General features: G+C 37.8%; 2 protein-coding genes across 2 annotated transcripts in view; one reads left to right on the top strand and one right to left on the bottom strand.

Moving 5' to 3' along the window:
- LOC134546217 (phosphatidylserine lipase ABHD16A) overlaps nt 1–27,050 on the bottom strand; it is a 94,056-nt gene that overhangs the window by 13,836 nt on the left and 53,170 nt on the right. The gene's annotated exons all lie outside the window — the stretch shown is intronic.
- On the top strand, nt 345–27,050 carry LOC134546218 (uncharacterized). Its single transcript, XM_063388841.1, has 4 exons — nt 345–474; nt 10,972–11,178; nt 16,451–16,659; nt 26,385–27,050. Exons 1-4 carry the CDS (start codon nt 387–389, stop codon nt 26,568–26,570), a joined length of 690 nt encoding a protein of 229 aa, XP_063244911.1. The 5' UTR covers nt 345–386; the 3' UTR covers nt 26,571–27,050.

The following is a 27,050-nucleotide window of genomic DNA, read 5'->3' as shown; positions in this document are numbered from 1 at the left end:
AACCTAACTATTCCAAGCACAAACATGTCGCAAACTGGAAAGGTTACCTTTCCAAGGGGATAATTTTCAGGATTTTAAAGCAGAAAATAATATGCATTTTAAGAAATCGGAAAGGGTACTTTTCCAGTTCCTACCCAGCTACACTACCGCCACCTTAAGTCTGAAAGGTACCCTTTCCAAGGGATACAATTCAGCCCCCCCCCCCCCAACCCTTCAGCCCCAACCAGATCCTCCAGATTCGCGCCCCCGGGGTGTGAGCACCTCCGCGACCGGGTCGCCGCCGCCTCCCTCCCTACCCCCTCCCCCTGGACGGCGGACGAGCGGCGACTATATAGACGGGAGATCGGGAGGACGGGCGAGACGGGAGACAGCTGCCTATCGCGAGGATGGACCGCGCGCGGACGATGTTGCAGCTGCTGGCGCTAGGGGCGTGCCTGTCGCTGTGCGCGACCAGAGGGACGCCCGACGTGCAAGGTCAGTCTCAGGCGGGATGTGGCCAACAAAAAATATAATCAAAAAACCGTGCAGTTGAGAAATGCCAACATTAAAAATTAAGTTTCAAATATAAAGATAACATAGAAATTTCTTAAATATAATTACTTTTTACAAAAACTATCAGTCCAGAATATATATAATGCAACTATAATACTTTGAATTTTTTTTTGCAGTGTTGCAATGGTAGCAATGAAATAAGCAAGGCTGCCATGCGAACGTGTGCAGACGTGTGCAGGTTTTTTTTTAAAATGAAACTGAAATTATGATTTTCAAAACTCATACATTGCGGCTATATGCAGTTTTTAAGTTTTGAAACAAAATATAAAGCACTTTAACAAAGTGTTTGTTTGTTCCTCATTGGAAAATATAAATTCTGAAGCATTTATGGGGAATATTTCTAACACCGAACGACAAAAAAAATAATAAAAGTCGACAACATTTTCTTTCGAATAGTTAACGCCGTTTAGGTTGTTAGGTTGCCGATAAATACCGCATAGTTAGCTGATTTCCAAAGAAAATAAGAGTGTTAGTTATAGAATTGAATTGCGACTTTTTTATCTTCCTTGCTTTGTGGCTACACTCGGTGCTCGGCTACGCCCGCAATCTTAAATTATTTTTTTCTTTCTAAAGGTTGGCTCTAATGATCCATACGTCCATCAAAATATTCTTCCACTTGGATACTTCCAACTGATATAAAGGCTTTCATTTTTAAGATTTTTTATTTTATGTTATAGGTTTATTTGTTTCACTACCATGTACGCCAAGCTCTTATAAATAATTAAACTATGACTTTTAACTCTATTATATATATATATACATACATACATATATATATATGAGTTATCGTACGTTAGTCAATACACGGTTGTGTCTCGGTCGGTTTTTGTTTGAACCATCAAACCTTAAAAAGGTGTTCAAACGCTAGTTAAAAACATGATTTAGAGCAAATAAACAAACGAACTAAAAAAAAAACTTTTTAAATAAAGGCAATGCTTGTCAGGCCTTTTTGAGGTTATAATTTCATTCTTCCATCCGTAGAAAGTTACATTTTGGTAAGGTTTTGACGGACGGACGGACGGACGGACGGAATTTTTCGGCCTTCTGATAGGCTTCATGTCACACGATTGACGGACGGATGCAACGGATCATTGTGAATCCATCTTTATTCAACACTTTTTAAGAAGAAAAATTTCAAAAATGAAACATGGGAGTTATTTTGGATGCGTAACTCAGTTGTCATAACAAGACGCCCGTTTGTTCCGAATAAGATATCACAAAAAAAAAAAAAAAAAAAAAAACTAATTTGCAAGAAACAATCAACAAGCCACATTTATGGTTCCCCCCCCCCCCCCCACCTTTTTCTCTCTTTCTCTCTCTCTCTCTCTCTCTCTCTCTCTCTCTCTCTGTGTTTGTGTTTTAAATTTTGTTGACGAATCGTTTTGGTTGCGTGTACATGACCTATTTAAAAAATAAAATCTTATCTATTCACGGCCAAATTAAACAATTGAGGGACTCCGGTAGTCAAGAAGGTTATAGATTTTAGTTTATATAATTTTTTTTTAAATATTTCAGAGATATGTAGTAAACTCAAAATTACAAAATTTCTAAACTATATTCCGAAGCACCCTCATTTGGTACGTAACAAAATATTTCCTCAATGAATACATAACTACATTAAAACAAATGACGAAATATGCTATCAACAGAACCCTTATACAAAAATAACATAATTGAGTAAAACTAACATCGTCATTAATTAAACTGGTTTCGCACTAGGAAAAACATATCCCCCGCCCCTTGAAAGACTCAAGTGTGTGTGTGTGTGTATGTATGTATGTGTGTGTATATATATATATATATATATATATATATATATATATATATATCCCAGGTATTTTTATGTCTTAAAGGCCATGCAGTTGAAATGGTGCTTGTAAACTGATGCATGAAACTATTTTTTTCTCCCTCGCGTCAGGAATCTTTGTCAGTGTTGAAATGCACTTTGGATGTTGGGTGTGATATAAAATTTAAATATCGTGGTCTGCGCTATACACATCAATTTTACAGTGCTGTAGACATTTAACATACATGCCTCAAGATAACTCGTGTGAGGCCCCTTTCCAGACTAGGCCCTTATAATAAACAATAACAAAACAAAATTTTTTTTTTTAAAAAATCTTTGGACAGTAGTTTGTGAAGATTAGTTACAAATTTACTCCTTGTTTTATGTATATTTTTCCACTACGGAAGGGGTTCCAGCTGCCCCATGGATACACTCATGCTCCAGTGAGTGACCACGTCTGATCAACATTTTAACTGTTAATATATGCCTGCCATCTTTTTTACGAACAGCAATTAACATGCAGCATATATGTAGAGACAAAATTTACTACAGACCATAAAATACATATAGTGGAACATTTGTAAAAATTATTGCAGTAAAAACGATTTAACAACTAATCACGAAATCTAAGCGGTGTCTGTTTTAATGTTTTCGTTTTGATACTGTTTTTTCTGGACAGTTGAAATAGCTAGAAACAGGTGTTTCCCGGTTAAATCTCACGTATAAAACTCCATGTGCCTATTCTTTCAAAATCACCATAGTTGCGTGCATTGTGCTTTTTATCAACATTTCTAATCCATAAAATGTTAGGGTACTCCGCACCACTAGAAGACTACGCCATCATTTCATAAACTTGCCCTTAGAGGAGACACCGCACTAGAAGCACCAGCGAGAGTCGCACTAATCCTCTGGGCTCGCCCACACAGTACACGCCTGGCTACGCGGACTCCTTAACTACAGCGTTGTCAGACCGGGCTTCTCTTTTGGCTCGTTCTGTGTTTCTTTTTCGGGCTTAGGGCGTGTTTTACAATAGCGCGATGCGATGCGATGAATACTCAATGCTTCAGCCAACATCAGGAATCAGTATCTGCCAGGAATCACAAAACTGTGTTGGATCATGACAGCGCTATTTTTTCTCAATCGATTACAAACAGTACTGCGGTTCATTTCACATTTAAGGAGAACAGCAGACTCGTAGGGGCTTCCTCATCAGGAAGTCTGCTACCGGCTCCGTGAGTATTTATCCCTCCCTTATATATCAACCGCTATTTTATTTACTTACAAAAAAAACAGCAAATTTACAAAAAAAAAAAAAAAAACAGTACATTTTCCGAATTATTATTTTTGCCAGGCTTGCAGACTTCTGCAGCCTCAATCCGTTATCTTTTTTTTTGCTGCGGTAAAAATTAAAAAAAAAAAATTATGTGGTATTTTTAAGGACGTTAAATCTTTCAAATATAAATGACATTATTTTTAACTCCTATTTTATAACAAATTATTACTAACCAAAAATTAAAGTTTTGAAGATCCTAAGCTTCACAACTGACAAAACAAATTTACAAGACACAAAAAAATATTTTAGCAGCTAAACAGCATTGTGAAACTCTACAAAAGTGCATGTGCGGAACATTGCTTTCTGCCAAACAAACTCCAAAACAAAAATTATTAAAAAGTTCAAGCAAAACAATTTTTTTACAAAGCGAATGAGAAAAAAAGTTTAAGTAGTTCTGAAAGATCCCTGGTGAAATTCGAGGACATTTAAGGGTCCTTAAGCAATAAACTTTCCAGGGCCGTGGTAAGCAGAATAATTTTTAACAAATCCACGGATTCTTTTCCAGAGTCGAAGCATTCCCGGCACAACAGATACGCGGCAAGTGGCGTCACACGAGTTACTGACTCCGCCACAAGGCGAGGGTGCTGAGTGGTTCGCTACATTGCCGAATCCTTGCCCGAAAACCGCATAGCGCACCGCATCCGCCCATTTATAACCTAAGCACTGTGCATTCATACAAACGTAATTTACTCCAATTTGAATAATAATGTAATAATTTATTCCGACATGTTAGCAAAACCCTTGTCAAAATGTTTTTAAATAACACACCACCAAATTTAAGCTTATAAGTTATTTTTTCTGGGTACACACATAATTTTACAAGGCTTTAAGTTCGTTCTCACAAACCATGTTGATTTTTTTTCCTTCATGTTTTTCTTTCCTTATTAGATTAATTTAAGGGCTATTTCTAGAAAAAAAAATTAACTCATACCTCTCTTGCATTTGTTGTTCTGAAATAAATATTTTCAACAGATATTCACTTAATATAGGTGTATAAGACCTAGCCTTAAAGAGTTCATTTTTCAAATATTCCGGGGTAGGGCACCCCGAACTCCCAATTATCTGGGAGCTATTCCATTCCTCCAGGTGAGGCCCCTTTCCAAAATAGTATGGCCCCATATAAGAAAATGGCCCAGGACCCCGCCGTCTACGGAGCACTGGAAATGATTTTTTTTGGAAATGGAACAGAAATATTCATGTCAAATTACAGATATTTATAAATTTTTAATTCACATGAAATTAACTGTAACACTACAAAATAGTGTTCGCAGTTATGGTGGGTTCGGATTATTAACCCGGGCAATTATGCTTTGTTTTATGCCAGTACCTCCAATAGTTAAAGTTATCTGTAAACCGTTTCCCAAATAGCTTTCTAGTATTAACTGCGCACATCAATAAGCACGATAAAAAAGGTCGAATTATTTAATATTAGATTATGTTTTCTATGGTTTCAAGAAATGCTTGAATGAAACATCAATTAAAATATACAATTATGAGCCAATTTTCGTCAGAAATACTCAGTATTATCTCGAAAAACGTATTTCACACATGAAAAAATAACCATAACCATGTGATTTAAAAAGTTACAATATATTTCTTATAGTATTACACACTATTTCTTGGCAAATGGTTTCAAAAAGGATCTTTTGTAAAAGTAGTGATATTTTTTTTCTGTGAGTGGGCGATTGTGTTTAAGTGGAAGCCACCCTGACTAGCAAAACAAACAGTACCTGTATGAAGGATAATACTAGAAGTTTTAACAGCTTGAACGTAACTCGCTCGAAAGAATGGCAAAAAGTGAGTACTTCAAAACAAATATGCAAATAAAAAACGTCGACGAGATTTTTGCGTTAAACTTCACTACAACAACAAACAAAAAGTTTGCTATCTAGATGCGAAAGGAAGGAGTGAGAGTTGTTCTCGTTTCGACTTCAATCGCTAACATGGCAAAAATTGTGAGGCGGGATGATAAGTGCGACGCTCGCTGGTGCTTCTAGCGCGGTATCGCCTCTAAGCGCAAGGCTCTGGACTTGCACGCAGTCTTCTCGTCGTGCATAGGACAACTGTGATATTTGTGCGGAAACCATACAAATATATGGCGGAGAAAAGGAGGTAACGGTGTAATGCAAATTCCCTAAGTGCTTTCAAGAATTTGTAACTGGTGTTCATGCCTAAAAATACAGTTTAAAAAAATACGGAACCAGAACTCTACTCATGATGCCTCAACGTATTCTTAAATGCTTTTCGTAAAAAAACACCACTCTGATATCTTGAGCAGTTTTCAAATCGCATTTTTTCCCCCCTGAAGCTCTGAACACCATGTGTGTGCCTCCACAATAACGATCTCGCCGAGAAGTAAATTCCTCAGCGAATAAAAAGCAGGCATCACGGCCGAAGTAGGTTTAGCGAACAACGTAGTTTTCTTTTCTTCTTTTAACTTCGCGTTGAAATGCGTCCGTGGTCCAAAACCGTAGTTGCAACCAGAACAAAAAAAAAGTTAGAAACGGTGGTCCAGCTGTTTCTTTGTGAGGGTGATTCTACGACCTCATTTCCACCGGTCTGACAAAAGACGTCTCCATTCTCCACCTCCATCACCCCCCCCCCCCCCCCCCCCCCCAGAAAAACAACATGAAGCATCTTCGCTTCACAGTTAAGTTGGCCAAGAGCTCCGCATCCTAGAGACGATGACTCGGTAAGAACAGAGAGCGGTCCCGTTATGCGAGGCGAGCGCTGGAGTCGTTAGGAACAGCGTCACTATGCTTCATCAATCTCCGAGCCGTCGTTGACCGTGTTACATGTCAGTAATAACAGAGTAAACAGTAAACCTAAGCTCTGCTATCATTTTGTCACACTTCACTCTCTCTTGATGACTTGTGTAACTGGTGGATCTTTTAGTTTCAAAAGGCAAAATAATGATTTCGTCTAGATACAAGTACCTCTATGTTTATTTAACTTTTGATTACTTTCACATAGACTAATAAACTTGATAAATTGACTGACAAATATATTAAAATTATTAAATTACATTAACATGGATTTAAAATTACATTATCAAAATAATGGGCCGGCCCTAATCAGAAATTACCATTAATCATTGGACCTAATTAAAATATAATCAGAAACAACAAACAGGTTAAGTTTTTTACAATCCCAGTAAGCTTAGAGCGATTAAAGTCCCGAAAGAAAAAAAATTGTGTTCCGATATTTTCAACGTCGTGATTGAATGTTGTTCTGAAGATATAAAAAAAGCTCGAGGACTGGAGGTTTGACGTTCGTTGGCCAAAGTTGAGCTGCTAACGAGGCGTTAGGGCACCTTAGTCGTCCTGATTGCTGGAAGAATGACTCGAGGGTGGTGGTGATAGGTCCGCATCCGGCCCTTGGACACAGTCATAAAGGGAGATGGCTTCTAGCGTCAGCCAAGGTGCGGAGCTCGCGAACACGCGGTTATCGCGGACGTTTCCATGATTCAAAAGATAGAAAATATTATGAAGTATTATTAACGAAGCATGAAAACTTCTACTAGGTACGCAGACTGACTAATTACTAATTAATAAAGTTGTGGGGATCACATCCCTTGTCTAGCTGCTTACATCTTTAAACAACGACCGGAGTGAAGTCTAGATGTGCGGCTCGCTGACGATGTGGTGTGGTCAGTCTGCTGTCGCGGCGCGAAGTAAGTTTGGGGCGGCAGCGACTCGTAAGTAAAAGACGAAGTCAATCAAAAGAAAGGGGAGAGGCTTCGGCTTCTGGACCGAAAGGTTCCAAACATTTCCGAGGGAGTGGTCGTGAAATACTAACTTCGATATCTGAAAAGTTTGTGGTACTGGCCGATGTCAGCGCGAACTATTGAGGGGTGTCCGAAACAAGGAGAGATCGACTCACACGAGGCGACTACTAAAGCATTGGGCTTATGGAGGGAACTAGTGCAGCGCTCTGGTGGCTTCGAAATGAACTACGGGGCACTGTTTGTTGTGTGAGGCGCCAGGGGGCAGGCGTATAGCGGGCTTTCAAACACCCAGGGGAAATAACTCGCAACTCTGCCACTAGAGGCCAGAGGCGATACACTATGAGACTGGAGCCGTGGACTAGAGACTGGCTGGGGTTGTTGGCCGGGCGTTGAACTGGGCCTGGTTCCTTGGAAAGGCTGTAAGGTGGGGGGGGGGGGGGGGGATGGTATATGCGCTGCTGTCAGTGGGAACTTCTCTCGGCAGCGGCCGGCGATGTGTCGAGGACTCGAGCTAAATGACCCGTGCTCGTGCCTGAAATCACTTACGTAAGACTGGCTCTTATAGCTGCTCTAATAGCTTGCAGGACATAGCACTTCTTGTCACGGCTCGGGGGAGTATTACAGGCGATGAACGTGCACCAAAGGCGGGGATAAGACGATAACACTTGCTGGGTCATTAGATGGTAGGCAAAATTATATTTATGCTGGGAACAATTGGGGAGAGAGGTCTGACAAAGATTAAACGGGAGTGTAAGGGAGGCGGAAAAAGTTTCAGTTGTTGCAGCAAAAAAATGACTGGCAACAGAATTTTTCAAAAATTCAAATTTAGAACTGTGCCAAAAATACTAATTGGCGGCACAACCAGTGACGTCTGGCACCAGCCCGCCGCCGAGTGGCTTCTGGCAACACCTTTCAGACAGTCGCGGAGCCTTTCACCTCGACGAATACGAACACGCCCAAACACATAAGTCCCCCTGCGGGAGTTACTGAATGAAAAAAAAAAATTGAAACGAGTCTTTCAGTACTCGCCAGTGATGTGTAATTATCTAACCTCGGTAACGAACAAATCCATGCGTTCTCATGTCGCAAATACACTTATAATACGAAACTCTGACATTAAATTTAACGTAAAATTCTTTTAAATAATGCAGAGCTTGATAAATATACGCAAAATATGTTTTCAACTACATTTATAGACATGAATCACACGTAGTGTCCGCACCCGCCGCTAGTATTCGCTGCCGGAGCAGCTACGTCAATTATCGAATATCATTCCAATTGCAGACCGAAATTTAAAACTACACAATGAAACACTATACAATGAAACAGCTCTAATAAAAGCAAAAAAGACTATAAAAAAAATACAAAATTCCGGCTTTGGAAAAGTTTTTACGGGTAATACTATTTAAAAACGGCACCTTTTTGTAAATACAATAAACAGTTAATACTATAAAGTTTTAATTTGTATTTGTGAACTTTGATTTGCGCCATCCGCCACAGATGGCAGCACCGTGGTTACACATTTCTGTTCCATGTGACTTCCTTTCCATTCACGAAATTACTCCCACCAAATGTCGTATACCGAGAGCTAAGATGTTTACACATTATAAAAAAAAACACAGACGATCTCAATGTTTTAAGGCTGGGCTTATAAACTTTCAAAAACCCAATAAACTAAAAATAAAAAACATAAGCCTCAAAACATTACCAACCATGCAATGTGAAACTGTAGATATAACTTTCATCATCGGGCTTCATTACATAATTTATGTTTAAACGAAAACATGTAGTATTCTGACTGATTGGATTTTAAAGTGGCGTTTGATTTCAGACTGCATCTTTCAAAGTTTTCAGTTCATTTCACTTTAAAAATAGAATGCAGGAACGCAAGACGAAACGCAAGCCGATGCTTGCGTTGCGTTTCTTGTTTACAAACATAGCCTTAAAGAAATCAAAATAACTCCGATTGAGTCTAGGACCGGTATTCCAAGATACAAAAATAAAGGTTTAGGTGTTGAATATGCTACACCTGTTCCCTAACCATATACCAATTGCACGATAGTCCCTTATTTTTAGGGAACGGATATTGGTGTCCTATCCGTTGCCGACAAGCTGGTGCTTGTGTGCGTACGTGCTGCCAAATGTAACTTTATGATAGCGAAACCAGCCGGGAATACATTTTGTATACTTTAATGGTCATAATAAATAATAGCACCTTAAAAAGTACTTGAGAAAATTAGAAAATCACCATTTAATTCGTACGATGGTTGCGAAACGTCCGCTAGAATGAAACCAGTTTCTAGCCTCGCGTAGGGCACCGTTTATTAAAATGGCATCCGATCTAGTTCCTTACTGGGATTCGGTTAGGTCACGTTCTGGAAAATGGCCCGCAAATCAGGTTACGGTTGTATCCCAACAAGGCAGTGCTTATTCGCTACCTAACATGTTGGAATACCACCCTAAATGTAAACGTGCATGGTTACAAATTCACTCTTTTACCTTTATGCGACCAACCTACAAATGTTCTACTCGAGAACCTTTTGACACACGTTGAGTTCACGGAAAGTGCGGAAGTTTAAATACATGCAGTCACTAACAAAATCGACTAAAATATGCAATCATAACAAAAAGAATCACGACGGTACAAGCCTACAATGTAACAAAAATGGTTAAGATGCATTTGGAGAAGTAGGAAGCATTAAGAAGAGTAATTATTGTTCACTTACCCCATCAGAAAATACAGTAACTTAATGACGAGACAAAAATCAGAAAGATATCGTTCACGACTTTGTCACTCTTTTGTGTTACACCAGTAAAGTATGCAGCTCCTTGTGCTGTTCATCTGGAAAGTATGCACTATTTATACATTTTACAAAGATGAAAGATGATAATGTGTAATTTAGAACTGACAAGACATATACTCGTAATGAGGGCAAATTTAAAGATAAGCTGTGCACCATTGCAAGCCTAAGTAGGTTTTCATAAACATTCATTTGGGATGATCATAATATGAAATCATAATAGATGGTAAGTGATCCAATAGACCATTTCCACAAAATTTAATGTTTCCCTCCACTCTCAAGAAACTGGAAAATCTAGTAAATTTATGCTACCTCAATAAACAGGTTTCACCGGAAAAAATAAACCACTAAATACTTAATTTATGTAAGTTTGAATTACATTAACAAAATACTTCAATTAGTTGTACCCAGGGGCACAAATTTATAGGATTCGCAAGGGGGACCCCATGAGTTTTGTGCGTGGGGTGAACTGACACACATCTTTATGGATAGGGTGTTTGTATGTTGCATACTGTCCATATTTTGACCTATTTGCATACAATAAGCAAAAAACTTTAAAATATACATTAAGTTTTCTAAAAAACATAGTTTTGATGTTTACGTTTATCAAAATTTTGCAAGCGCAAGTCAGGGACTTCTTAATTCCAGGGGGGGCCCAGGCTCCCCTGACCGCCCCTGGGATCTATGCCCATGATTGTTCTTAAGTGTCTAGTATACTATCAGTAATATTAAAATCATGGTTGCTGAGAACAAATGTGTGTTTGATGCATAGGAAGGGCCAGACACACTACTACAGCAGCTCCTGCCGTGAACAACGGGGGTGGCTACACTGTGTCTTTTATGCCACTGTTCATGCTGCTTGCAAAGTTCCTGCCTCGGCTACTGGGTCGATTCGACAACATCCAACCAGCAAACAGCAGGAGTGACCCACCGACACCAGTCATTAAATCAAGGAGAACCTCTTCGAAGATTATAGAGGGTAAGATCATCACTCTGATACATCTCGTCATACACGTGCAGTATGTACTTTGTTTCCCAAAACACACTGTCAACAATCTAAACAAACTTTCAATTTTGAGCAATCTAAGGAATACTGGATCACCACACTGAATTTTTTTTATAGCAGTATCTAGCAACATAATGAAACCAAAATTTTTTGCATTCCATTTCTGGTTTTTTAAAAAACAGTGTATAATAATTTTAAGATTTATACAGATGACACTAACAGATTCAATTGCTTGGCTTTTGGATTATAGTCATTTAAAGGTGAAGATTTTACAGACGTTTTGGTTACCCTTGCAGTCGCCATATTTACTGTAAAAGTTGCCTACTGAGGTTCTTGGAAATTATCCTGCCTTTAAATACTCTCACCTGAGATGGGATTGTTTCCTGATTGGCTACAGGTAAGGGCAAATAACAGCCTCTCTTTCTTCTGAAGCTACTAAGCCTCTGTGACTGGTTGGGGCTGTTGGCCAAACAGTAGCCTCTTCTCTTTTGGTTAGCTGAGCTGTCTGGCCAATCTGTAGTTCCCATATTCTGCTTAATTTGTATCCAACATCCCTATCTATGTTCGATGGGTGCTTGAATATTTCCACTGCTTCTTGAATGTATCTTTTCTTCTATTGAACGATGTTGGATATAGTATTAAATTAGTCCAATTCAATGCTGTGTTTGGTTTACATGGAGTTTTCTGCTATGGCTGATCGTAGGTTTCATGTTTACGGTTGCTGATATGTTTTTATATAAATTCTATGACAGTATTATGTTTCGTATAGGGGTCATGACAGAATCTTGGTGACATGAAAATAGGATACTTTGAAACATCCACTACGGCCAAACATTCAAGGCTAATAATAACTACACCATCGTAAGCCCGCTCTGACAGCAAAGGGTAACACTGACACAAAAGCAACCCCCACGTCCCCCGCAATGACGTAACCGCACAACAGCGAACACTAAAATGTGTAGTAGGTGTGGCTAGCGTTCAGTCGCAAGCGAGCTAGCAGAAAAAGTACTTGGTCCATTTGCTCCAAACCACTTTTATTCTTTACGTTAGAGTGTAAAGTACGTTTTGTAAATAAATCAATAAATATATATAAAATAAAATCCACTTCAATATTTAGTGCACAATATTTTTTTCACTCAAGCAGCAAGGAATAATGCCCAAAACAAAATTGAAGCAATCGACAAAGCAACAAGTGACATCCATTTATAACTGGCCACCTAAACAATCCAATGCAGAGAGAAGTCTACTCTATTGATTAATTAAGAAAGAAACCTAGGAAAATGCACCAAACTCGGCCCAGGCGACCCAAAGCTGTCTGCACGCACAACGTAATACGACGCCTCGAGCTGCAGCCGTCTGCATCATCCTAACCCAGCGATAACGCTTAAAATATAGAATCAATGGACGTGGGACAACAAAGAGGAATCAGAAAATCATAACATCGCACTTTGAAATTTGAATAAAATTCACAAAAAAAACATTGGTACTCTTCTACCCAACCAAGTTTTTTTATGATCAACAGTTAAATGTTTGGCCGGAGTTTTGTGTTTTACTGATGCCAGGGAACCCTCAGATTGTATTGATTTTTTTATTGTATGTGTGTGTGTATGTATCTATGTATGTATGTATGTATGTATGTATGTATGTATGTATGTATGTCTGTATGCATGTATGTATGTATGCATGTATGTATGCATGTATGTATGCATGCATACATGCATTCATGTATGTATGTATGTGTATGTACACACACACACACATATATATAAAAACAAGTGATAAAAACCAACAAACCATAAAATCAATTCAAGTGGTGTGGTGATATGTTAATTGTCACTACTACTTGTTTGTACAAATTTATTATATTTCATACCTTGCACAGTATGTATGAGACATAACATGTAACAGGAAAAAGGGGTGACTTTCTTTTTAAATTTCAACAACAGTGCAGTCAGATGTGTTTTACCAACAAAAAGTTTAAAAATAAAAAATCACCCAATATTTTTAAAATTGAATAATAAATGCTTTACGACCTAACTTCTTCAATGCATTAACAATAAAACATGAGAATTAAAAATATGTTCAACTGTAAATATATGTTTAGTTTAGTTCCAAAACTGTCCCTTGTTTAGCTTAAAAGCATAAATTAAGATGTAAATAAGGTAACTAAAGACAAATAAAAATCAATGTTAAAAAATCAAAATTATATTTCTGGTTTAGTTCATTTGGTTGTTGATTCCAAAAGGCATGTTGCAGAATAAGTTGCGACAGTGTTGTACGTCAATTTTTTATACTGTATTTATACTTTATACTGTCTTTTGTGCACATTACAGGTGACAAAAATTTTAACTCTTTAAATCTTTTAAAAGTTGTCAAACCTGCATCAAATATTTTTAAAAAATGTAAAACGTGGAATAATTTCATTGTACTGAACTATAAGCACAGCATGTATTTTCACCTCTATATTAGCCTTACTATGTAATTTTTTAAAACCATAAACCTTATAAAAATTCAAGATTTGAGAGCTTTATTTATATCTGATTCTAGTTTTGAAAATTGAAACATTTGGTAATATTGGTATTATTTATGAAAAAAATAATTTTTATTATTTTTTTATAAAGATGGTGCAATATATAATTCCCAGGGGTGTAGGATCCGGGGGGGGGGGGACAGGGGGGACGTGTCCCCCTGAACTTTTTGGGTGGAGGGGACTGTCCCCCCCCAACTTTCTAGACTGTGATATTTTTATTTTATAATATTATTCCGCATTACTGTTATGCTATTTGAATAACTCAATAATCTAAGCAATTTTAAGCGAATCGGGTACCATGTATCAAAGGTTCATGTGCAAGAAATATGTCCAGCATCGAAATTATAACATTCAAAAACAAATAGTAAAGTGACTTTATTTTAAACTGTCAAAACGTACCGATGTTATTTGAAAGAGAGTATACCTGCAGGACTACGCCCCTTCCATTTTGCAATCAGACCTAATGTCTGCTGTCATTAGGCAGCCTAGCTCCCTCCCTCCTCGTGTATCATACACCTATACATATCGTCTGTGAGTGTACTTGCACATTCCTTGAATAACCTTAAGTATTTCACAATTTTGTTGTCGTGTTGGGTGTAAGGAGTAGTGTTGTAGAAACATGTGTTTAGCAGTAGACCAGAGAGTTGTAGATGTAGAGTCAAACTAATTACGTGTGCATTAGCATTTCATTTTATCAACAATGAAAAGACAAAAAACTGTTTTAGCATATTCGTTAGTCGAATGATGGAAGCAGTTACTCTGATAGAAGACTCAATCATCAAAATGAGATCTGAAGTGAAATTTCAAAATATACTTACTGAGGTAAACAGTTTTACTACAGAGCACAACTTGAAAGAGTTTCAGTTACCAAGACAAGGGAAACCACCGAAACGTTTCACTGGGCCAGCAGATGCTTTTGAAGCAACAACCGTTGATCAATATTTCCACAGAGAGTTCTTCATGATGGTCGATTCTGCTGTTAGTGGGCTGCATTGCAGATTCAACCAAGAAGGCATAAAGAAAATGCAGAAGCTGGAAGACTGTTTGCTCAAGGGAGAAATTTGTGACGAGCTAGCAAGTTATCCAGAAGTGAATTCTCAGTTACTGAAGACTGAAGTTGAACTATTTTTGAAGAAGCATAAGCCAAAATCTGTTAAGGATGTATCAAAATACTATTGAACTCTATGCTAGAAGTTAGGCAGCTGTTTTCAAATATAGAAGTGGTTTTGATATTGCTGCTTGTTGTACCCAGCTCTTCTTGTTCAGCTGAAAGAAGTTTCAGCTCTCTACGAAGGCTTAAAACTTATCTCAGGTAGGTATGTTTGATCTTTAGTGAAACCTCAAAAAAATTATTTGGCTTTAATAAATATTGTTTTTGTACTTTCATGTGTCGGAAAGTAATTACCATTAAAATTAATTTTTCAGATCAACTATGACACAGGCAAGACAACCATGTAGCTGTACTTACTTGATTTAAACGTCATCGCATCTACATTTATAAGTAAGAATGAGAGACGGGGACATGTGTTTGGTAAACGATAACGAGCTACAGGCAGTCGGGCACTAGTACAGCAGAAAGACTTTAATACAAAAAAAAATGTGCAATGTTATTTAAGGTATCGAATAGTGACGTGTGCTGGAGATTTTAAATGTGTAGGGCTAGTCAGTCAAAGTAGCCGTGACATAATATTTAGCCTATTATGTGGACAAGAAGGCAAAGTTTATGAATTATAAACAATTTTTTTAATGTTTCCAAGTGTAGGCCTACATGTTTTTTTAGTTTGGATAGAAAATATCATAAATGAATTAGCTGTAGAATAATAATTTATAAAAATTTCATTATGATTGTAAAATAATACTATTTAATTCCATTCCAGTAAAAAAAAGAGAGCTTGTGCCCTCCCTGCCTTCTGCCCAACTTTATTTGTAAATTCTTCACTCATCAAATTTTATCTTAAGGAAACAATAATAATTTTAACATCGATGTATCCAATGGTTAGATACAAAAACTGCTTAAAAAGCGCTATTTTGCACTTTTAAAATCAAAATTTTCCGGTGGAGGACCCCCGGACCCCCCCTTAGTATGAGGGGAATGGGTTTACATGACATCAAAATCATTATTTGTCCCCCCCAACTTTAAGAATATAGCTACGCCAATGATAATTCCTACAAGATTTCAAGATATTTCTGAATATTATTTTCACCAAATTATGTAATTTTTATTGTGGTAAAAGCTACATATTTTAAATGAAAACTTGTAATATAAATTTCTCGAGTATATTTACTTACAACAAAAAAAAAAAATTTGGCAAACATTTATGTTTAAGTAAATACCAGGCTCTGAATGGCAAAACTGAGATATTACGAAGTATATTGATAATTCGGGAATGTAATCAATTTTGTAGTCTTACTAAGTCCAAACACTTTTTTATGAACTATAAACTAAAATAATAACAACAATAATAGATTTTTGATGATTAAAAATAAAATTTATAATACCTAATATCAATATGAGTTAAGTCTTGATTAAATTCAGTTTTGTTTCAGACATTACCTACATTTTGGTGTTAAATGGTGTATTAACTTATATTTTGGTGTTATATAGTGTGTTGATGCAAATTTCGAGGTTATTTCGGTTTTATCACTATAAAATAAAGTCCTCACTTATCAACCATCAAACCACACAACAGCAACCTGAATATGCATGTGTTCTAGAAGCCATCATGGGCAAATCTTCACGAACGGACACAGAGGGCTCCCGCATGGTGCAGGACGGCTACATACAGCAGCGAGGCAGTTTCTGCAGCCCTCAGCACCTTGGACGGTGGCGCGACCTGGGAAACTGTCGCCAGTACTACGAGTGCGAGATGAGCACGCGTGCTGCGGATGGCTGTCAGTCTCTCGTGTCGGGAAACAGCGTGCAGGTACGGTCGGCTCAGACCTTTGTTGCTACTTCCACACGGCTAACAGTCCGGGTATTAAGAGAATAATTTACAATTAGTGATGGATCAAATTATAATATTCTCGAATCCAAATGTTAAATTAAAATAGCAAAGACAAATCTACACCTTGAATCGGAATCTGGGTCCAATGGTAGAAAATTAAATAATGTAAAAAAATAAAACTATGATGTTAAAACATTGAACACTTTAAGGGACCACCTAGTAAGGGGTGTACTTGTGTTGGTGAAGTAGGATGATAGTTTGATCCTCGCTGGTGCTTCTAGTGTGGTATTGCCTTTAAGCGCTAAGCTGTGAACTGTTGTGCAGTCTTCTCATCCTGTATAGGGAAACTAGAATACTGAGTGCTAACAATAAAATTATATGGGAAAGAAATGAAGGCAAGGGTCTAATGAAAGTCTTTTGAGTGATTTTAAGAATGTGTACTGGGTGTTTCATGCTTAAAGATTATTCCGAAAACACAATTTTTAGCCATTTACACTCTCCTAAAAATACAGTTTAAACACTTAGTACAGAAACAGAACTACTCATTCACCCTCAGCATATTCTTAAATGCTTTTCGTAAACAGACACCACTCTGATATCTTGAACAGATTTTAAATTGCATGTTTTTTTCTGAAACTTTGCACATTGCATGCGTGATGAGGTAGGCAAGGGCTTAAATATTGGTTCCACGTGATAAGTTTTCCGAAACGATACTTTCCGTGACATACTAGAGTACATTATCTTTGGGAACAGTAATAGGTTAGGTACAAAAAAAAAAAAAAACAAATTTATCTAGTAAACTTCAGAGCTGTCAATGCTGAATTTTTTAATTCTCTCCAATGTATTTCTTCAAATCTTTTTCCTCAAATTGCAAATATTTCCAATCTTAGAGATTTGATAGTATTCAAGAGTTTGGGGATTCAACCTGCCCATATTTAGTTATGATTCCTATTTTGAAATTAATATCCTAATTATTGGTATGACAAGGAAATAATATATTTCCAAGTTTTTTTACTTCTGTCATCATCTAGTATTAAATGACAAGCTTCAGCATGTAACCGCCGGGGAAAATAAATCACCAATTATTTAATGTGAGCTGGCTGCTGCAGTGGACTTAATTCAGTGGACTCCCTTTATGGCCACATTTTACCCGGCCTCCCAAGAGTTTGAGACAATGATTACTCACAGATCTGTCTTGAGCTGCAAGCCTATTCAGTTCAGTTGAGCTGCTGAGTTACTGTGGTGTTGATCGATTAAGAGGAGTGAACTCTATGTTGTTGCATAAGGTCAATAACGGTGACTTCAACATAACATTTGTACAGCAAGCTGTGGTCTGTTTAATATAAATATATCCCTTCCTTTTTTTATGGCCACAAAAAAAAAGCAAAACCGTTCGTACACTTGATAAAAAAAGCCTCCCTAATGATTTTAGGAGCAGTGCCTCTTAAAATTCTTTGAAGGGTGAAGGAGGCAGCAACATCTAAATATATATATAACTCAAAGGTGACTGACTGACTGACATAGTGATCTATCAATGCACAGCCCAAACCACTGGACAGATCGGGCTGAAATTTGGCATGCAGGTAGATGTTATGACGTAGGCATCTGCTAAGAAAGGATTTTGATTAATTCTACCCCCAAGGGGATATATATATATATATAAAAGCGAAATACCACTCACTGACTCACTCATCATGAGATCTCTAAAACTATACACCCGATTAACTTGAAATTTAGCATAGTTACTCATTTTGTGATGTAGACGCTCACTAAGAACGGATTCTGCGGAAATCCGATCCCAAGGGGAGTTTCGGGGGCGTAATATATCAAAATTGTTGTGAAAGCAAGGTATAATGATATAGAACCAAATTAGTTAACTCAAGTTTACTTACTCTTTAATGGTACACAATTCATACGAACAAAACATATTATCACCATGGAAAAAAAAACTGACAAAGAAAGTCATGGATATCAACATCATGCAAACAATGTAAACAATGTATGTATAATATATGAAGTTTGTTCTCAGTCACAACACTCCCACTAGAACATACTTTGTGAATGTATTATATCACTGATTTGAGTCCCATTCCTTGAACACAGAAACGGTGTTTGGTGACTGGCAGACCTTTGGTCAGCACATCAGCAATCATGCCAACAGAACCTTGATGAATCACGTTGATCACCTTGTCTTCTACAAGCTGACGTATGAAATGATGTTTTGTGTCAATGTGCTTGGTTCTTGCTCTATAACCAGGTGATGTCGCCAAATCAATTGCACTTTTACTATCACACAAAATGTTTATTGCTCCATGTGAACAAATATTGTCTAACTCGCCTATCAATCCTCTAAGCCAAAGTACCTCTTGACATGCTGCGGAGAGTGCCATGTACTCGGCTTCTGCTGTTGACAGCGCTACAGTTCTCTGCTTCTTGCTACTCCAGGTAATGGCACCTCCTTGCATAGTGAAAACGTAGCCAGTAGTGGAACGTCGATCATCGATATCATTTGCCCAGTCTGCATCACAATGTCCTGTAATGTCACTGGATTCACTACTACTGAATTCAAGCTTGACATCTGCTGTACCCTTCAAATAACACATGATTCTTTTTACAGCCACCCAGTGAGCCTTACAGGGGTTACTACTGAATCTACTAACTGCATTTAATGCAAATCCAATATCGGGCCTGGTTCCCTGATAAACATACATCAAACTTCCAATAGCCTCTTGGTAAGGTACGTTGCTGAACTCTTCAGGTTCTTGTGATTGCAATCCCATATTCTTCGACAGCCTTTGGTTGATGTCACTAGGGCAGACTGCTGGATTGCATTCTTCCAAGTTAAACTTGGACAGCACCTCCTTGATATAACCTTCTTGATCAATCCAGATCTTCCCTGCAGTACGGTCCCGTGTAACTCTTATTCCCAGAATGCATTTGACCTCTCCCAAATCTTTCATCTTGAATCTCTCCATCAATCCATTTTTAATGGCATTTTTGGTTTGGCTGTTGTTGTAGGCAATGAGTAAATCATCAACATAGACAGCTACAATGACGATGCTCCCACTTTCTACCTTAAAATATATACACTGATCTATCATTGAACGAGAGAGCCCAATCTCTTCCAAAGCTCTATTTAGCTTCTGATTCCATGCTACCTTGTTTAAGACAATATATTGCCTTTGAAAGTTTGCAAACCTTCTCTTCACCTTCTTCAAAACCTTTTGGCTGAGTCATATATATATCTTCCGAAAGATCTCCATGTAGGAAGGCTGACACAGCATCCATGTGATCAATGTCTAGGTCATACTTTGCAGCCAATGCTAAAATTATCCTTATTGACGAGTGACGAACTACAGGAGCAAATGTCTCTTCATAATCAATTCCTCTTTTTTGAGCACAACCCTTTGCAACCAGCCTGGCCTTATAACGTTCTATTCCTCCTTCTGTGTTCCTTTTGGTTTTGAATACCCATTTGCAGTCGATGGGTTTTCTGTCAGCTGGTAGGTTTACGATTTCCCATGCGTTATTCTGTCTTAATGAGTCAATTTCTTCCTTCATGGCATGAATCCAATGTTTTCTCGCAGAGCATGCTAGAGCTTCCTCTAGAGTCTGAGGATCAGCAGAGTCAACATTAACCTTGTACATGATGAAGTCCTTCATTTGTTTTGGTTTCTGGGCTCTACCAGAACGTCGGAGCCGCTGATCTTGTGTATCATCACTAATTCGTTCCTCGCTACATACATAGTCTTCAATTGCACAGTCTCCCACTTGACTGAAGCCTTCTTGAGCCTCAAAACCCTTAAATTCATTCAAACTATCTGTTTCATGGCATGAATTGTCTTCAACATCATCTGGTACCATGATGGGAATGTCTTCCTTTAACTGGAGAGATGCAGTTGGAATAGGTTTAAACACATCCTTTTCAGCCTCACTGTGAACTCTGTGAACTCCTTCATTCTCAATGAACACTACATCACGACTCTTGATAACTCTTGTAGTTCCCTGTTTGAGAAGTCGATATCCTTTGGAGTTCTCACAGTAGCCTACAAAGATGCATTCTTCACCCTTTTCACTAAATCGTCTACGTCTTTGCTTGGGAACGTGTGCAAAGGCTTTGCACCCAAAAACTCGCAGATGTCGCAAGTCTGGCTTGCGCCCACTCCAGACCTCCTCTGGTGTTTTTCCAGCTAACACTCTAGAAGGGGAACGATTGTGCAAGTAAGCAGCTGTGTTCACTGCTTCAGCCCAAAAAGAGTAATCCAGCCCTGCCTCGATGAGCAAACAACGTGCCTTCTCCACAAGAGTGTGGTTCAGTCGCTCTGCTAGACCGTTCTGCTCAGGTGTGTAGGGGCAAGTGGTCTGATGTTGGATTCCAAGTTCCTTCAAGATCATCGATAGTCCACTGTTGACATATTCACCCCCATTGTCTGTACGCAATATTTTGACTTGCTTATTTGTTTGTCTCTCAATCATGGATCGAAAATCCTTGAATGTATCTGTGACTTCACTTTTAGATTTTAAAAAATAGACGAATACCTTTCTAGAGTAATCATCTATGAGAGTGAAGAAATAGCGGGAACCTCCAATCGACAACTCTTCCATTGGACCACAAATGTCAGAATGCACTAACTGCAATGTGTCAAGTGCCCTTGTTCCTTGATGCTTGAATGGGAGTCTTTGCTGTTTGCCTTTTACACAAGTAGTACATGTAGCACTGTCCACGTTCGAAAAATTCAGCCCCGACGCGGATCCATCCCGCAACTGTTTCATACCCCATCGGTTCAAATGACCTAGCCTTCTGTGCCACAGAGCACTGCCAGAAACCGATCTGGTACAATTGACTCTTTCTTCAGATTGGTCCAGCTTGTACATATTGTTCACTAAAGAGCCTGTAGCCACCAGCTCCCAGTTAGTATCATAAATGCAACAACCCTTATCAGAGAACAACACAGTGTGGCCATGCTTGACAATTCTACTCACAGACAGCAGATTAGTTGAAACATCAGGTACATACAAAACTTCCTCTGCCTTAACAGTATCTACCTTTCCAGCTACAGATACCTTCAAGTGTACATCTCCTTTGCTTCTAGCTGGCAGTCTATTGTTATTCGCCATCATGATTTGATCATTTGTATCTTCACGAGTGCCTGATAGCCAGCTGAGTTTTCTTGTAATATGTGCAGTTGCCCCCGAATCAATGTACCATTCCTCAGTATCAGCATTTCCTGTAGTGAGGACAACATTCAGAAAAGCACGGTGACCGGCGCCTTTATTTTCTGTGCCCTTGTGCTCTGAATATCTTGCACGTTCAAATCGTTGGGGGCAATGACGTGCTATGTGGCCATACCCATTGCAGTCAAAACACTTGGGACCCTTGTTGAAATCCCTCCTCACCTTGGAGCTGTAGAAGGCAGACTCTTGTTCAGGAACTCCTGGTTTTCTTGCAGTTACTTGGACTTCTTGCAATAGTTTGGTCTTAATAGAATCTCCAGTAATAGGCGCTCCTGAACTTTCTAGTCCCATTATCATTGGCCTATAATCATCTGGCAACCCGGCTAACAATAATGTTCCAATCCACTCTTCACTAACCTCAAAATTAATGCCTCTGAGTTTGTGTGCAGTAGTTATAATACTATTGACATACTCTTCTACAGAAGTACAGCTTTCTAACCTAGTCGTAATTAGAGACCTTAACAATCCTACTCTTCTTGTTAACCCTGAATCCTGAAAAGCATTCTTCAACTTGTCCCATGCCTCCTTTGCTGTACAAGTGTCTTGAACATGTACATAATTTACAGAGCTGATTGACAAAATAATCTTTGCCCGAGCGCGTATAATCTTCTTGTCATCCTTTTCTTCACCTGTGACACACTGCCACAATTCTTCATGTTCCAGATAAGTTCTCATTGCAAACTGCCAAGTATTATAGTTTTCCCGTCCGACCAACTTTTCGATCGTCGGCAATGAGCTATGAGCTTGTCCTGCTGCCATATCTAATACCATGTTTTCTTACGTCTATATCATAATTTCATAATATATATCATAATTTCACGTTTCTGGGCCCATAACCTGTTGTGAAAGCAAGGTATAATGATATAGAACCAAATTAGTTAACTCAAGTTTACTTACTCTTTAATGGTACACAATTCATACGAACAAAACATATTATCACCATGGAAAAAAAAACCGACAAAGAAAGTCATGGATATCAACATCATGCAAACAATGTAAACAATGTATGTATAATATATGAAGTTTGTTCTCAGTCACAACAAAAATTTCCAGTTTTTGGTAGGAAATCGCCATGGCAACGGCTGTTGCTTTGTTGATGCTTCATTCGTCTCTATGGCAACGACTATTTCACTGTTAGTACAGTCCTCATCACCGTTGAAATTTTGCGGGTACTTTAAATATCAAAAATTGCCATTTTTTTTCAAGTATATATATTTTACAGACTTGAAACTTCACAGTAATGTTCCTTATGTTACGCAGGATGACATTTTCCGAAAATTAGATCCCATGGGTGGTTAAAACCAGGCAACAGTGGGTACTTTGTCTGCATGAGAACAGGATTTTGGATTGTTCATGCCTTCTGCGTCTCCATGGCAACGGGCATCGCGCGGCAGGAGAGGGCATGTATAATGAGCGGCGCAAGAGTGATCTGCCTGTAGACTGCCGTAGCGAAGTACGGGTACATCAGTTGTACGTTGCGTGCACGAGTCGGGAAACCATCGGTGCTATTCATTTTCTCTCCAGTACATTATACAGCATTGTAAGAAATTTTCAGTGAATTTTTTTTATTTACCATTACTGTAAATGGGAGATGTGGCTTAATTTTTTTCCATTAGTATAGCCGTGCGAAGCCGGGTCGGGCAGCTAGTCATATATAAGGAGATACAATAAGTTATTCCCAAATTTTTAAGATATTAATCGTAGGTCTTATAGGGAACAATTTTTTTAACGTTAAATATGATTGCACTTCCCACTCTAAAATGGTTCTCATCTTCACAATATCAAAATAATATTTTTCGGATATTCACAACTACGGATATTCACAACTACAGATATTAAGTTAGAGCTTGTTATTACATTGAAACATGTGTCCAAAACATATGCATCTATATCTACATCTTTTGTTTAGAGGAAACAAAATACAAAAACTTTTAAGCATTTATATATTTTTATCAATTTTTTTTTTACCATTTACTGTGCTGTTAAATTTGGTTTTAAAACAACACTAATTCATAAATACGTAAACTTTAATAAATGCCTGTAGGCAGAAGTGTACACAGAAATTCATTTCGGGGGCGGGGGAGGGATAGAACTACTTTACCCGCTGTTTGCTTTCAGGTTCTTTCCTTTTGTTGGTGGGAAAGATATATTTTTAGGATTTTAGGAAGGGAGGAGGGGTAATTCCCCCCCCCTTTCCCAACATCCCTCACCATGTATGCCCCTGGCTGAAGGAGCTCTGCTTAAAAGTTAATGGGAATTGACTTGCAATTAAAATTTAGGTAAAAAAAAAATTGAGATATTGGAGGAAAAGCATGACAATAGGCTTATGTAGCTTGTGTAATGTTACTTGTCTGAAATTTGAACGTTCTCAAAAATAGTAACAATGATCTATGTTCTAAAACTGTTTTTCTGTCCACAGTATTTGCAGACAACTTAATGTGGTTTTTAGTATTCGTTAACAAAAATCATATGTTGTTTTGCAATTGACATGTGGGAAATGGGTACCACAGGTATACGGTACCTTTGAGAGTTGTAAAATTTGAGACAAGTTACATGGCATAGACTTGATATTAATTTTTTCTAAACTGGTACTTGAAATTTAAAATAAATGTTAAAAGAGAGTGAGTGAGTGTATGTATGTGTGTGTGTGTGTGTGTGTGTGTGTGTGTGTATGTATGTATATGTATATATATGTGTATATATATACATACATACATACATACACATACATATATGTATATGTATATATATATGTATGTATATAAATATGTATGTATCAATGTTTTCAATGTGCAGTGTTGGGAAAGAAGTACGAATTAACTATAAAATATGAAATGAAACGATCATTGTTAACGCTGTTGTAATGAAAATGCACACCTTATACCTCATCATCAAAGATCAGTTTCACAAGTTATCATGTAAGAGATTGAAGTCTGAGCTCGCCAGACATGAAGGTAAAGATGTACTTAATGAAAATGAACACAACAACCTTGTTATAGCCATCCTGCCCAGTACAATATCATGTGGGTCTTCCACTAACTAGTACTAAGCTCTAAGTTGATACGTTTTTACACGGGTAATCACAAATAAATTTATTGGTTTGTTTGTAAACTAATGAAATTGTAATGATAACTACTTGCATGTCTGCAATAGTGCATTAGTATTTTAATAGTTGAGCATTAGTGTTTTTAAAACTTAAATAAATGTACATGCTAAGTGAGGTTTATAAACATAAATTTCTACATCTATAATACATTCAAATATTCTACATGATATACAGTAGACTCCAGATTATCAGGGTGCAGGTTATCTGGTTTGCAGATTAACCATGCCATATTTCACTTTCATAAACCATAAAAACAAAAAATATTTTTTTTTTTACTTTTTATTTCCATGTGCGTATAATGGCAAAGGCACTTGTGTAACATTAAATATAATGCAAAAAATTAGTAATGCAACAAATTAATAATGTGACGAATCAAAAAAACAATATTTTGTGGTTCCTCAATAGCTATTCACGTCCTTACTGGCAAAATTATTTCCGACAACGCCCAAGTTTATATTCCGCCATCCTGCATGTCAACAGCAGTTCTGGAGAGAAAAGCCAGAAGCCAGGGCTAGTTTACCTTGCACCACTAGGATGCGCTAGTGGCAAATCATGGCCATGGTGATCACAACAGACACACATTTAGTGAACAACAGAGTCAGGAATTACATTAACAGGTTTAATAATCTTTCTAATAATAGAAAACATTACCTAAGTTTATGCTTTTTTATTTCTTATTAGAACTGAAATATTTTTTCCTATATCAATAACATTATTATTTTGTAACTCAGAAATGTTGATAGTGCCTACATAGGAAAAAAAAAAATGTTATGCCCAAGCCCTAATACCTAGGTAAACAATACAATGTGTGAATTTTTAAAATTTAATTTCAGGTTGTTTAATCTTTAAATGTTATTTGACATTTATTTAAATGTACTTCAAATGAATTAAAATATGTATAAGCACTGTAAATTAATTTCAACGGGAGTAGTGTCTTGATTAAAATGGTAGTCAGCAATCCTACTTACCTATTTGGAAAACAAATTATTTTAAGTAAAATACTCTCTTATGGAAAAAAAAAAAGCATGTGACTAGCGCTGATTTGATTAGTGCTCTGTTTTACTGGAACAAATTAGGGTGTTTCTTTGAGGGATGGGTGTTGCAGTGTTTGTCTAGACAGTCGAGATAAAAAATTACAATCAGTTTTATTTTACATTCTTTAACCGTGTTTTTCAGTTATCAATGGACCCCCTTGCCAGTCTGCCAGTCATTATCACAGATAGTTGGGAGTCTACTGTACTCTACAGTAGAATAAACATACCAACTACACTATTTCTACACCAATATTCTACAAAAACAAACCCTGCAAAAAAGTTAAACTTTACAGTGAACAAAGTATATAAGAGTTCCACCATGTTGGCAGGAGATGGACCGTGGGGGCAACGTGCTAGAAGGCTCCAGGGCGGGGCAAAAGCTGGAGACGATAAACAGCCCGTGCGTCACCATGACAGTCTACAAGTGCCCGCGCAAGTTCTACTACGACGACGCCAGCCAGGGCTGCGAGCCGATCGACACCAGCCGGCAGGCTACCATCTGCTACGGCACGTGACGCGTCCAGAGATACAGGGGACAACCATCCCGCACCGCACATCCTGTCACTTATTTATGCAGCCATAATTATTTCCCAAATTCATTTCACTCCAGGCTAGACTCAACTTGTCCGTACAAAATAAAGTCTTTTCTTGGTTAATAACAAGGTCGCATCCTTTGGCGGGTTACTAATGATTGTGTACCCAAACTAGCCACTTCTCCTCTCAAGATCACTGCAGTCCCATCATCAACATGAAGCAGATGTACATGTGCTTAAAGTCTACTTTGCTACCAGATGAATTTTCGAAATAATTGTGGCTCTCATTATTTATTGCTTATTTATTGTTAAATAATTATATTTATTCATATAGTACTCACATCAGTACCATACTTTACATTATGATTATGTATGTGCATTTAATTGTACAGTTGTACCTGTGAAATTATTTGTATGTGTAGTTTTTATCTAGTAAAATAAATCCATTTGCATACATACCAA

Source organism: Bacillus rossius, chromosome 1 (genome assembly GCF_032445375.1).
Source record: "Bacillus rossius redtenbacheri isolate Brsri chromosome 1, Brsri_v3, whole genome shotgun sequence".
In the NCBI taxonomy this organism is placed as follows: domain Eukaryota; kingdom Metazoa; phylum Arthropoda; class Insecta; order Phasmatodea; family Bacillidae; genus Bacillus; species Bacillus rossius.
The sequence above is the reverse complement of the archived record's forward strand: the minus strand, read 5'-3'. Positions and strand labels throughout refer to the sequence as shown.

What these genes read in the sequence shown, in the direction of transcription:
- LOC134546218 (XM_063388841.1), top strand. Translation starts at nt 387, where the DNA reads ATGGACCGCGCGCGGACGATGTTGCAGCTGCTGGCGCTAGGGGCGTGC. An exon ending in AGGGACGCCCGACGTGCAAG is followed by an intron (nt 475 to 10,971) that starts GTCAGTCTCAGG and finishes TTTGATGCATAG; the next exon opens with GAAGGGCCAGACACACTACT. An exon ending in CTCTTCGAAGATTATAGAGG is followed by an intron (nt 11,179 to 16,450) that starts GTAAGATCATCA and finishes CATGTGTTCTAG; the next exon opens with AAGCCATCATGGGCAAATCT.